Raw genomic sequence first — 13,705 nt, 5'->3', positions numbered from 1 at the left:
TGCATTTAAAGACTGCACATGCAGATACCATCCCACCCTCGTCGCCAGTTGTGTAGTAACCAAGTAATAAAAGAAACCAATCCACGTAACACAAATATGGCTTTATTCATAAACTTCTGAATTATAACAGAAATAGCCTCTCGTGAATCCACACATAGTGAGACTCACAACAAATAGTGTGAACGGTACAACTAGATGAACATAGAGGAGCTCAGTCAACACTGCTCCACATATGTATATGTACGAGTCGCTGGCAGGTGGTGCGGCATATACTGCGCCTCGCGCACACCTACCACAATTGGCCTCCAGAGGCCGACCAGCACTGATACAGTTGGTGGCTGCAGCCCGCTCTGATACAGTTGCTGGCTGATTCAAACGTACATGTGTGGCAACACCACACTTGGCATACTCATATGCACTAGTAGCAGGATTAAACATCCTTATATTGTTGATGTTCCAACCTGGAGTTTCTGATATTTGATAAATTTCCTTGAGATGGAAAAACTCCTGTCCACAATTCAGCACAGGTTTAAAAAGCATCCTTGTACGAAACTCAGTTGCCCTTTTCTGGTATGATATCTTGCAAACCATGGATGAAGGACATCAGGCAGAGTCCATATTCCTAGATTTTCAGATAGTGTTTGACATCGTGCCCCAAAACAGACTATTAACAAAGATCCTAGCATATGGAATAGGTTCCCAATATGTGAATTTCTAAAGGACTAGTTAAATAATAGAACCCAATAAATTGTCCTTGATGGTGAGTGTTCGTCAGAGATGAAGGTATTGTCAGGAGTGCCCCAGGGAAGCGTGATTGGGCCAGGCCACTCTTATTCTCTACATGCATAAGTTGTGTGACAGATAGGGTGAGCAGCAGTCTATGGATGTTTGCTGATGACTGTGGTGCACGGGATAATGTCATTGTTGACTGAATGTATGAGGATAGAAGATGACTTAGACACAATTTCTAGGTGGTGTGGTGATTGGCAGCTTGCTCTAAATGTAGAAAACTGTAAGTTAATGCACTTGAGTAGGAAAAACAACCCTGTAATGTTTGAATACAGTGTTAGTAGTGTGCTGCTTGACAGTCATGTTGATTAAATGTCTGGGTGTAACATTCCTAAGCTGTATCAAATAGAACAAGCACGTAATGATAGTAGCTGGGAAGGCAAATGTTGACTTCGGTTTTTTGGGAAACTATAGGGAGGTGTGGTTCAAGTGTAAAGGAGACCGCATAGAGGAGACTAGTGCATCCCTTCCTTGAGTAGTATTCGAACTAGAATGGGAGGGTTGTTTCAAACCACTGTTCGTACATTTAATTTGGGTTCTAGGTATCCATTTGAACTATGGTACAAACCACCCCCTTCCAAGTACTGTGGTGTGCGAAATAGGTGGGCAGTGGAGCAGAACCTGGGTCAGTAGTGTAAGGGGCTCCTCATCAACAGGATTGTGGAGGTGGCCAGGGGCCAGTGCATCTCTCAGACATGCATTCCTAGGGGTGCAGCAAATAGGTGGGGCAGTTACATTCTGAACCAGTATGATGTACGAATGTCACATGATTCTCTCATTTCTATGGAGGGTAATTTGGGGACTGTGCAGTGCCTTGACAGGACCCTCGAACCTGTTGTCTTTTTTCACACTCGGTGTTCCGCTTGCAGATTTTGGTTTCAGAGATATGTAAAGATGTACACTTTTGAACACACTACATGTAGTTTTATCTTATTGATTTCCTTCTGTTTCACAGTGATGGTACTACTTTTTCCCTTCTTCTTCATCATTTTCTTTTCTTTTTTTCTTTCTTTCTTTCTTTTTTTCAATGAAATCCACGGATATAGACCTCAATATTTGACCAAGATTGTGACCAGTAAAATATAAAATAATAAGAATAGTTTTGATTGTGTTTCTGATTATTTGGCATCTGGTTATAATGACTGTTAACTGTCTGCATGAGGCGGAAGTGTTAACCATTTCTGGATGCCCTAGCAGATGTCCCACTAACCTGTTTCTTCTTCTCATTAGGACTTCCCTCCTGATACATTCTAGCACTGATTCATTGTCTATTTTATCTGTCCATTGTATTAACATTTTTCAATTACACATCCTTTCAAGTTTCTTCTAATCGTCCTCATTTCCCTTCTATACAGTGCTGTGCTCCAGAGGTATACTTTTAGGAACTACTTCATTTCCATAACAGTATCTTATATCAGTAGAACTGTTTTGTTGAAGAAGGCTTGCTTTGCGTTTACTAGTCAGTTTCTTATATCTCCTTCAGTTTGTCCATCATATATAACCTTACTGCTTAGCTAAGAGAAAACCAAGCCACCAAGCAAGTCATTACTCTCCTTTTTAATACTCTTTGTCACATTCATTTTAGCTTTGTTTCTCCTTAAACCATATTCTTGGATAGTATGGTGTACATTCCTTGAATAGTCTCCCCAGTCTTCTTTACATCCAGCCAGAAGGGTCATGTGGCCATGACTTGCATACTTTAGAATTGGTTCATCTAGCCAGTTACAGGGTAAGCTACAGTTTGAAATGGAATTAGGACTGTGGCATAGGAAGTAAAACAAAAAGTACCTAAATGATGTATCCATGCCTCTGCTTCATACTAATCGGTTTTCTCCTTTCAAAATTTCAACAATAGGTATGTTTATGTTTTACACATCCATGTGTGTGTAGAGTGCATGTACATTTTTCCACAGGTTCTGGATGTCAGAGAGATAGTTCCTTGCCTGGGCATTGTGAGTGTGGCCGACGGCTCTGTCTGCAGCTGCCCTTTTCTCACAATAAACAATGACAAGGAAGTGGAATTTGTGTCTGTGGATGAATCTGATTTGTCTGTAGATATAATTGTAACACTGAAGACAGAGGCTCTGAAAAATCTCAAGGTTGGTATTTTTTTTTATGCTAATGAAAGAGAGAGGAGTGTGGTTAGTAAGATGTGGTGTGCAATAGTAGTACTAATTAAGGGGTGCTCTATGTGGAGTATTATAGTTCATACTCAGTTAAAATGTATCGTGCTTGAATCACATTTGCTCTTTGTGAAATGTCTCCCAGGTTTCATAGTCAATACCGGGACTCTCAAATAGAAAAATACAAACTTCTAGAGTAAACATGAGACTGCCGGCCGGTGTGGCCGAGCGGTTCTAGGGGACTGATGACCTCCGATGTTAAGTCCCATAGTGCTCAGAGCCAGTAAACATGAGACTGGATTTGGATCGAGCCCCAAAGGCTGAATTTGGATTGAGTCCCAAATCTTTTGATCAGCGGTCTGGCATATAACCACTTAAATACCAACACATAATGTTGTTAAATAACTGGCCGATAGAGATAACTTTCCTGACTGACCAGTTTAAGCACATTTGAGCATTTGGTAGTCAAATTATCGTCCTCTTATGATTACTGACTTATCTAGAACTTTATACCAGTTGTATAGTTATCGCTGTTTGGGTCTGTAGAGAGTTTTTGTGCCAGATGTTTAACATTATTGGCAACTGTAGAACTCCTTTTACTTACTGTTCATTGCAAATAATACTAATTTCACTTTCTTACCCTGTTACAATGAATTGCCTTTCAAATTTTTCAAATGAATTACAAGTTATCTCCAAGGATTTTTATGTAAGCAGTTATTATCTGCACTCATTACATCACCAACATTCTCCTTAACTTAATGTTTCGTGTAGCGGGGAAAAAAAGAAATTTATAATTCAACAATGTGTAAGTGTTTACAAAAGCTCCTTTAGTATTTATTTCTCACTTAAACTTGTATTTGTCCAAAACTAAATCCATGCTTATGTAGTTTCACTGGATTCTTAACTGAAGGTTGCAATTTAACTTGACTTCATCTGCAAAACTTTGCTAGTCAAAGTTGATCCTAGTTCATGCTAAACAGTTTGAAATTAAAATTTTATACAATGCAGATTTAAAAGTTCAGCTTTACTTGTGTTCAGTACTTGTACTGAACCAAGATCAATTACTTTATACAAAGGCCATCCAGAAGGCAACAGATGTTTTGAAATAAAAAATAACAATATGGGAAAACCAAATTTTATTATATACACTTTAAAGATACATTCTTAAACTATTTTTCTATTTAATTGCCATTCAAATTGAGGCACGTGTCATACTTTGGCACAAGTTTTTCAATACCATCTCTGTAGAAAGATGCCTCTGCAATTGCAGCCTGGTTTATACCAGCATGCAGTTTGGCATCAGTATCAAACCATTGTGTAGTGAACCATGTCTTTTTTGCTAGGAAGGGATGGTAGTCACTTGGCGCCAAATCTGGGTGCCACCCATCCAGAATGACACAGGAGCTCTTAGTTGCTACTGGAAGTGTGTGGACATGCGTTGCCATGAAAAAACAAATATTTTGTGCTAATTTTTCCCAGACGCTTGTTTTGTATTGCCTGCCTTAACTTTGTCAGTGTTTGACGATATGTCTCTGAGTTAATTTGTTATGCCATGTTCACAGAAGTCAATGAGAATCATTCCCTTAGAGTCTCTAAACACAGTAGCATGATCTTTCATGCTGACAGTGTTTACAAACACTTCCTTGGTTTTGTGGGAGAATTTCTCTGTACTCACTCCATTGACTGCATTTTTGTTTCACAATTGACATGCTTCACCCATGTCTCATCCTCAGTTATGATATGCTTGATAAATTTCTTTTCTTGTAATCTTAGAGGAAGGTCAGTGCTGCAGCTGCTCTCTGTTTTTTGTGGTCTTCTCTTTGGATGTAGGGAACCCACCGAGCACAAAATTTGTGGTAACCAAGCTTCTCCACCACAATCTAATGCTCCAGGCTCTGAAAAATTTGGGGAAAATTTTGCGAAAGGTCCTGTAATGAAATTTTGGTTAGGCATGGTGGGGAGAGACTGGAATTGTGGCAAATATACAACATTGAAAGATTATTTGATTAAACAGAGAATTGGAAAAGTTTGTTGTTGTTTTTGTGTTCCAGTGACATCAAGAATGTGGATCACTGTGGCCTCCGCCACTCAAAGATAACTTTGAGACAAATACATATGTTTACTGCTAGAACCATTTCCAAACATTACAGACATATAAAGCTTAGTTCATTGCTTATACATGTCTTGGCTCGGTGTAACTCAGAGTAATCTGTTTCCTGCTGCTGCTGCTGAAGTCATCGTCCCAACCCATTTCCTCTACTAACTGGATCTAGTTATGTGAATTCCATGAAATAATCCAGGTACCAAGTCGTTTTATAGTGGTTTATTAATGACAAGCAGTACTACTTCTTCTTGGTGGGAGCCCAGTCCACGTAACAGGCTACTTAGTCACAAAACCGTAGTACAACAATTAGATTATTACGTTGATGTGCGACACAGTGGTCACGTCTGTTAACTGTCTTCAACTGCCTTTTCTAAGCCTTCTGCTCCCCTGTTTATATGTTCTTAACAAAGGAGTTAACACAACTATAGTGCAAATTTATAAAATTAACAATTAAAAGTTCAAAGTTATCATGAATAACTATACACAAAACTTTTCGCATTTTATGCCCAAACTAACATTTACAATATAAAAGATTTTTACATAAGATATACATTACATTGTACAAAATAGTAAAAAACAACAATGCCAACCTAGTTTTGTTAATTATGGCTTAATTAGTGAATGCAAAATAATGCTAGCATATATTGGATGAACATGACATACAAGTAAACAAATGAAATAATAAATTTTATGAAATTTAATGTACTACATGAAATCACTTATAGATACCATTGGAATTACAAAACTTTGAATGAATTACCTCTTCGGAGAGTATTTCATTAGGGCATTGAAAAAGAAATGAAAACAATAACCCCAGAAGAGGTGTGGGTATCTGCAAGAGCCAAAGCTCTTCTTTAGAAAGAAAAAGATATGCTCTCAAATGGAGAGTAATCATAAGTGCTACAAAAAGAATAAACCTTACAACTAATATAATTCTTTAAAGACAGTGAATACAGTGACATATTTTTAATTCTTGTCTACAGCCTTCATAGAATTGGTTTCCAGGTGTTCTTTCACGTCACCCATTTTATGGTTCTTGCATTTCATTGTCTCTTTGTTCCAAAAAAAGAGTCCTTCAATCACGTTCCAGGCATCGCTTTACAAGTCACCTGAAAGTTCCAATCTGCATCAGCTCACAAAATATTGATACATAAATTCAAGTACATAAGAAGTAAGGTAGCCAGAAAGGTGGGACTGAGGATCGCCTATAACAAGACAAAGACATTAAATACCACTGCAGACTGGTAAACACCGGAAGGCACTGTGCAAATGGTGGACAAATTTAAATATCTGGGAGAATTTATAACAGGAAGGAACAGGAGCAAGGAGGGAATAACAGAGAGGATAAAGAAGATGAGGTCAGCCTTCTGCATGACGAGAGACATATATAGTAAAAAGAATATATCCACAGAGGCAAAGTTACGCCACTACAAGGCAACGGTGAGGAATGCAGTATTGTATGCTGCTGAGACGATGACACTGGGAAGAAATGGGGCAGAACAACTAGAGAAAGAAGAGAGAAAAATACTGAGAAAAATACTAGGTCCCAAAAGAGGTGGATGCGAAGACCGAGGGAAGAATTGTACCGGAACATGAGAACAATATCCGGGGAAATCAGACTCAAAAGTGCAAGGTTTGCTGGATATGTAGTTAGGATGAGTATGGACAGAATGACGAAGAGAGTGTGGGAAACAACAGGGAGGACAAGGGGAAAGACAGGAACCAAGTGGGTTGTTGAACTTCGGAAGGACTGGTTGGAATTGGGGATCAAGGTCGAAGGAAAGGAAAATTGGAGGAACAAATATACACCGACCAATATGCCGTAGGTCAACTACAGAGAAGAATACGGGAAAAGTTTAGAGTGTCACCAGTGGAGCCGACAGGAGAAATGGAAACTGAAGATCTCGGAAGAGGAGCGGGAGAGAAGAAGAGAGAGAATGAAGAGGTCCTGGGGGAAGAAGAGGAAAATGCAGTCCACGAAGGGAGAAGAAGAAGAAGAAGAAGTACATAATAAAAGATATATACATAAGAAAAGATCATATGTTGTAAAAATATGAGAACCTACAGAATTGGATTAATGTTTCAAGAAATTATTGTACAATATTCGTAAGAATATTTTCTTTATCATATATTGCTCATCTCCTGAGTCTCAGTCATATTCATTGGGATATAGTGTAATATTTGTCTTGGACAAAATGGTGACAAAATATTTGTTTACAAATTCAAGTAAGTGTCAGTAGTATTTCACCTTGTACAGTCTCAGTTAATTCTCAATACACATTTTATCAGTACAACAACTTTCACTGTAAGTCATGTGCCAGACCCTCTTTTAATGTAACACACAACAATCAAGACCCTTCCTCTTTGACAACACTAAGATAAAACCTGACAACATCTGACAGAGTTAGCGCATTGACAAACTGGACAGCTGTATAAAAACTGACACCACATAGGCAAATTTAAGTCCATCTTTAGGTAAATTTTTCATGATTATTCTTGTAGAAAAACTTTGAAGCAAATGCTGGCAGTTTCATGTTGGTGAAACAAAATTATGTCAGTATATTCTAATATTTCATAACTTATTTCCTTTCTCTTCCATAAATAAATCTTCGTGAACTCTGTATTACTGTTTTCTCTTTGCATGTGGCTACATTTAAACAACCTCTCATCATCAAGTGTCATAATCTTATGTATCTAATGGAAAAATTTGTGTAAAAGTCATATATGCTTAAACAACAGTATACAAATAAAACCATTCTAAAATGCTAATATTTTTAAGCGTTTCATTCAGTTTCTTCCAAATCAATTTCACCTCACTATTTCAGTCCACAAAGCAACTGCTAACCTTCGTGTATAAGTCTAGAAAGAAATACGTACATAGCTCCCAAGTCTAGAAACAGATATGTACATAGCTCCCTCATAAATGCATTCTGTATGTGTTGTCTCTCTAACTTTTCTGTTTTATCTTAAATTGTGTGTGACACAAATGTACCTTTAAAAATTCTTACTCTGAGTATATCAAAATCATTAAGTGTTTGGTCATGAAATTAAACATAGCAGGATCACAATTGTTTCATCTTGATTCTAGAGCACAGCATCTCTTGACAGAAATCTTCAGCTTTCATGTGAAATATTGTTAATGTGGCAACTGTATTTTGCTTATCCTTCAAAATTTTCAATCTTCATATCCACTTTGCTCTTGTTTGACACAGATAGATTGTATTTTTCTCACTATTAATTTCCTCAAATTCTCATCATCGCGGTATAGTAAGGTGCATTCAAAAAGCATATTCTGTAAAATCCATCACCTCACAATCAGTGTTATCCTCTACTTGTTTGAAAATTAAACTACAAAAGTTTAGAACAGAAAATTAAGTGTAGTATTCAATAATCTAGCAAAATTTTAAAATAAGCTTGTGTGCTCACATAATTACTTAGGTATGTCTTAAAATAACGAGAAAAAATATCTGCTCTCATTCATATAATGTAACATAGAATTCAGAATGTGATACTCATGTTAAAAAAAAAATTGATAGTTATTTTCAATTATTGATAGATGTGTAATTAAGCTGTGTATGTAGAATGCAACACTGGTGTGTTTCTGTTGAGCAAATGTCACATTAGCTGGGGCACCTTGCGTATGCCACACACATGGTACATGAAGTGTATGTTTGTGTACCCCCCCTGAGGGTTTGCAGTTATTGAAAATATGGTTTCAGCTGAGTAGTACAGGGTGTGCATAAAGTCCAGGAACACTTTCAATTATTTATTGCACAAGAACCAAACATTGTACAGATATCATACATATGTCATATTGAAGAGAAACCCTGAAAGTTATTTTTCAAGTGTACCGCCACAGCGTAGTTGGGTAATTTGCCGATAGTCAGTGCTAGTTGCAAACATGGCGAATTCAGCTGTGGAGCGAGCTCTCTCTGTGTTGGAGTTCGACAAAAATGTGTGCTACTGCTGTGAACAGGCATAATTGTCTAATATGGGGTACAAAGCATCCACATGAATGCATTGAATTTGAGCGTGATTCTGCAAAGGTTGATGTTTTTTGTGCCTTGCCACGTCGAAAGCTGTACGGGCCATTCTTATTTGCTGAAAGCACTGTCACTGGATATTCCTATACATGTTGCAGCAATGGCTAATGCCTCAAATGCAGTCAGACTCTCCATTCATCTTTCAGGAGGATAGGGCACCACCCCATTTTCATCGAGAAGTTTGTTGGTACCTGAACACGGAGCTGCCGCATTGATGGATTGGCTGTGCTACGGAAGGGGACAGCTGTTTCATGAAACGGCCACCCTGATCACCAGATCTCACTCCGTGTGACTTTTTTCTGTGGGGACACATTAAAGTTCTGGTGTATGTACTGCCTCTACTACGTGACGTAGCAGAGCTCCAGGAGAATATACTGGAACCGACTGCTACAGTCGATGATGCCATGCTGAGAAAGGTATGGCAAAAATTCGATTACCATATTGATGTCTGCCGGGTCACTCATGGTTCGCAAAAAAAAATATTTTCAGAGTTTCTCTTCAAAGTGAACTACGTATGACATCTGTAAAATGTTTAGATCTTGTGCAATAAATAATTGAAAGTGTTCCAAAACTTTATGTACATCATGTATTTCTTAATCCAAACAACTTCTTTGACCTAGGATATATCAAACGGTAAGCATTAGGATGAAGTATCTCTGGGATTTCAAGTGGTCCAATGTAAATACCAAAAAATTTCTTTACCTCGTTATTGATGGCCATACATTTTTCATAACTTTTGGTTAATACCAGATCCCCCTACCTTACATTGAATGACTTTAAGTTTCTTATCATGTTTTTGGTTTCCTTGTCTTGTGTCATTTTGTTTCTGTCATTTGCAATGATTTCAGTATGAGCTGGATAGTCAACTAATTTATTCAAAATATGTTCTGGTTTTTGTCATACTGTATTTCATATGGTGTGAAACCTGTGATAGTGTGTTGTGAACTATTCAGTACATCTTCAAATTGATTGAGGTACCAAGATCAGGTTTTGTGATCTTTTGCACAGTATGTCCTGCAAAGCCTACCTATTTTGCACATGTACCTCTATGTTGGATTGCACAGTAGTGAATAAATGGATATTAAAATATGTTTTATTTTTTCATAGCTAGTAAATCCTTTCCATATGACTGAAGTGAACTGACTGCCATTACCTTTCAAGAAATTATCTTTAGTAAAACACTGAATAATTTCCCTGCTGGTTGCTTTCCTCAATGGAACCAATTTTATAAATTTTGAAAACAGAGCTACTGCAACTAAAATATAACAATAACTATCTTTGGAGCAAGGTAGTTTTCCAAATAAATCAATGACAAATAGTTCAGACTTACCTTTTGGGCACATACTTTCCATAACACACTGATCTTTTGATTGGAGCCTTTAACTCTCAGGCATTGGTCACAAGTTTCCTTAAGTTTTTGTATACATTTCATTATGCCACAGTGTTCATAACTCTGGTGTATGTATTTAATTAATGTATCTACATGTTGTTTGGGCCATCATACTTTCCAACTGTCCGAGTCGGGACTACTTCTTCAAAATAGAATCCCTTTAAAAACCTGATAATATAATTTCACTTTTCATCCCCTTTTCATCCATATAACTCTTTACTAATTTCCAATCTTCATCTTGATTTTGGTTACACATTAATTGGTTACAGATATTAGCAATTTCCTGCTTCTCGTTTATTCTCTGAATGTACATGATCTGAAAATTATTGTTGTTCTGTAAGTTTTCATTTTTTTGTCCCCCCCCCCCCCCCACACACACACACACACACACTGGGAATCTAGACAGAGCATCTGCTATCACATTTTGGTCTCCTTTTATGTAATGTATTGTATAGTTAAATTGTTATAGGAAAATAGCCCAGTTAGTAATTCTGTCATGAAAAGGAAAATAGACCAGTTAGTAATTCTGTCATGAAAAGGTTTTCATTCCTGTATGTAGCTCAAAGCTTTGTGGTCAGAGAAAACTATTGTTTTATGACCAGCTAGGTAGCTCTTAAGCTTTTTAAATCCCCAGACATAACTAAGAGTTCTTTTTCTGTGACAGTATAATTTCTCTCGTGTTTCTGCAATCCTCTCCTAGCAAAACTGATTGAAAAGTGTTCTATAGCCCCATTGATTTCTTTCTGCTGAAAAAGTTGTACCCCAAACCCATAATCACTTCCATCAGTCATAAGACAGAATGGTAATGCCCAATCAGGCCTATGAAGGATTTTACTGTTGCAAAATTGCTTCTTAATTTCATTGAATGCCTCTTGACATTTAGTCGTCCATTCCCAAATTGAATTTTTCTTAAGAAGTTCTCTGAGACATGGTGCATTAAGTGCCTGCGTACATTCATATTTATGGTAAAAGTTTGCCAAGCCATAAAATGACGTAAGTTGCTTTTTATTTTTGGGTAATGGAAATTCCTGTATGGCCATGAGTTTATCTTTGTCAGGCAGAATTCCCTTTTCACTAATAGTGTGGCATAAAAATTTTAATTCTGTCACTCCAAATTTACATTTCTCTTATTTCAAAGTCATACCCCCCTGTATAAACTTTTTTTCCAATTTGCCTTAAAGTTTCAATATGTTCTTCCCATGTGTTACTAGTTACTAAAATATCGTCCACATAGATTACCAATTTGGACAATAATTTCCTACCTAAGACACATACAAATTCAGCAACTGAAATGTTAAGTCCAAATGGCACTATACAATATTGATAGCTTTTTCCATTGTATAAAAATGTAGCATACTGTCTTGAATTTGGCTCTTAAACAATTTGGTGAAACCTTGATGTTAAATCTAGACTGGAAAAATATTTTGTGTCACTGAATTTATTCAATAATTCCTCCAGGGATTCAGGATAGTCAGTTTTCCGTCTAAGGAATTTGTTCAGATAGCGAGAATCCGAAACAAGCCTAACATCTCCATCTTTCTTAGAAACAACACCGATTGGATTATTGTACTGGCTGCTGCTCCTTTCATTATTCCCCATGTTTGCATCTTCTGGAATTCTCTCTCCACTAATTTTCTTTTGCAAATGGAGACCCCATATGGTTTGATAAAAAATGGATCATGCTGTTTCATTTTTAATCTGCAGACATAATTTTTAACCCTTCCTGGCTGATTACAAAAAAGTCACAATATTCCCACAGAAACTGATCTAAATCTTTTCTCTCATAATTGGATAGGCTATCTGCAGTACTTACTTTATCACTGACTAACCGTGAAAAACTGTTACTATCAAAATTGTCCTCCTGTTCCTTCTCTAAACCTTCAATGCACTTGTCATCAGAAAATTCAATCTCTCTTATTTGATTACTGCAATTGTATGTATACTTTAAATGTAATTTGGCCTTACCAGAACTACCAGATTTTGGTTCTGTGAAACATATTTTTAAGTTTTCCCAATAAAAAATTGCATTTGTTTTTATTATTCAATTCATGCCCAACAGAATATCTTCATTTAGGTCTACCACCTCAAAACATCCTTGTTCAAAAAATAAATCCCGAATTAAAAATGAAATCAAAGCCTGTTTGGAAAGTGATTTGCTGCACATACCTGTAGTTCCCTTAATCTTATCACCTATTACAGAAAATTCTATGTATGAAGCACTGTTTTTCAACCTTTCTCTTACTTTATCAGATATGCAACAAATAGAACTACCCATGTCCATTAGACACATACCTTTCATATTCTCAACTGTTATTTCAAAATATGGACTACCAGATAACTCTTGTTTATCAATTTTCACTTCTTCCATTAATAAATCACCTTCTATTTCTTTGAAATCTAAATAATGCATGACAATTGCTTATTCACTGAAACTGTTTGTAAATTACACAAAGACATATCACCATTAGACTTAATTTATTCTGGATCTGACAAACTACTGCTTTCCGTGTAAGAGGGCAAACCTTGCTCCCTGCCTGAATTATTACTTATCTCATTGTTTCTTTGTGTGTGTTCCATGATTTAATTATTCTCAAATTCCAAATAATATCATCACTGCTACATTTCACTTCACTGACTTCTTGCTTATTTAAAACCTCTAAAACATTGTAACCTATCTGCTTAGTTTGTTCAGTCTTATCATTACTCTTAGCCAAAATCTCCCTGACATCAATAGAAGACCACTGATTTCCATGTACCGTATCATCACTCATCAAATCTTCTATACCTACTAATTGACTATTATTAACTTCATCTTCCAATACTTATGCAAAATCATCCCATCAAGCTCCTCGTTAAACAAAATATCATTAACATCGGCGGCGGCGGTGGCATCATCATCATCATCATCATCATCATCATCATCATCTGAGTCACATGCATCAGCATGGACCTCAGCTACAACACAAGAACTCCCCTACTGCTACATCATCATCTGAATCAGCTACTAAAGCATCAATATTTTTGGGTACAAGGTTATCATTTTGGCTTACTACTACATCAGACAAAACTGGTTGATCATCATTAACAAACAAACTAGCAATACTATAATCATCATTATAACAATCCTTGGATGCACACTTGTTGTCAAATGAATTTGTCAGGTCCTCTTCACTAAGCTTATAACTATTTTGTGTCTTTGTGTCATCATTACTCATTTCTTTTAACATATAGTTCAAAAATTCATAGTGCTTATTTA

The 13,705-nt window shown here is 36.7% G+C and overlaps 1 protein-coding gene across 1 annotated transcript in view; it reads left to right on the top strand.

Annotated features, from left to right (window-relative positions):
- LOC124619021 overlaps window positions 1-13,705 on the top strand; it is a 218,060-nt gene that overhangs the window by 100,722 nt on the left and 103,633 nt on the right. Inside the window, exon 6 of the mRNA XM_047145393.1 lies at window positions 2,703-2,888. Within this exon, the coding sequence (XP_047001349.1) occupies window positions 2,703-2,888 (186 nt within the window). The remainder of the gene's footprint in view (window positions 1-2,702; window positions 2,889-13,705) is intronic.

Source organism: Schistocerca americana, chromosome 1 (assembly GCF_021461395.2).
Source record: "Schistocerca americana isolate TAMUIC-IGC-003095 chromosome 1, iqSchAmer2.1, whole genome shotgun sequence".
NCBI lineage: Eukaryota > Metazoa > Arthropoda > Insecta > Orthoptera > Acrididae > Schistocerca > Schistocerca americana.
Note: the sequence above shows the minus strand (reverse complement) of the source record. Positions and strands in the feature narration are given on the sequence as shown.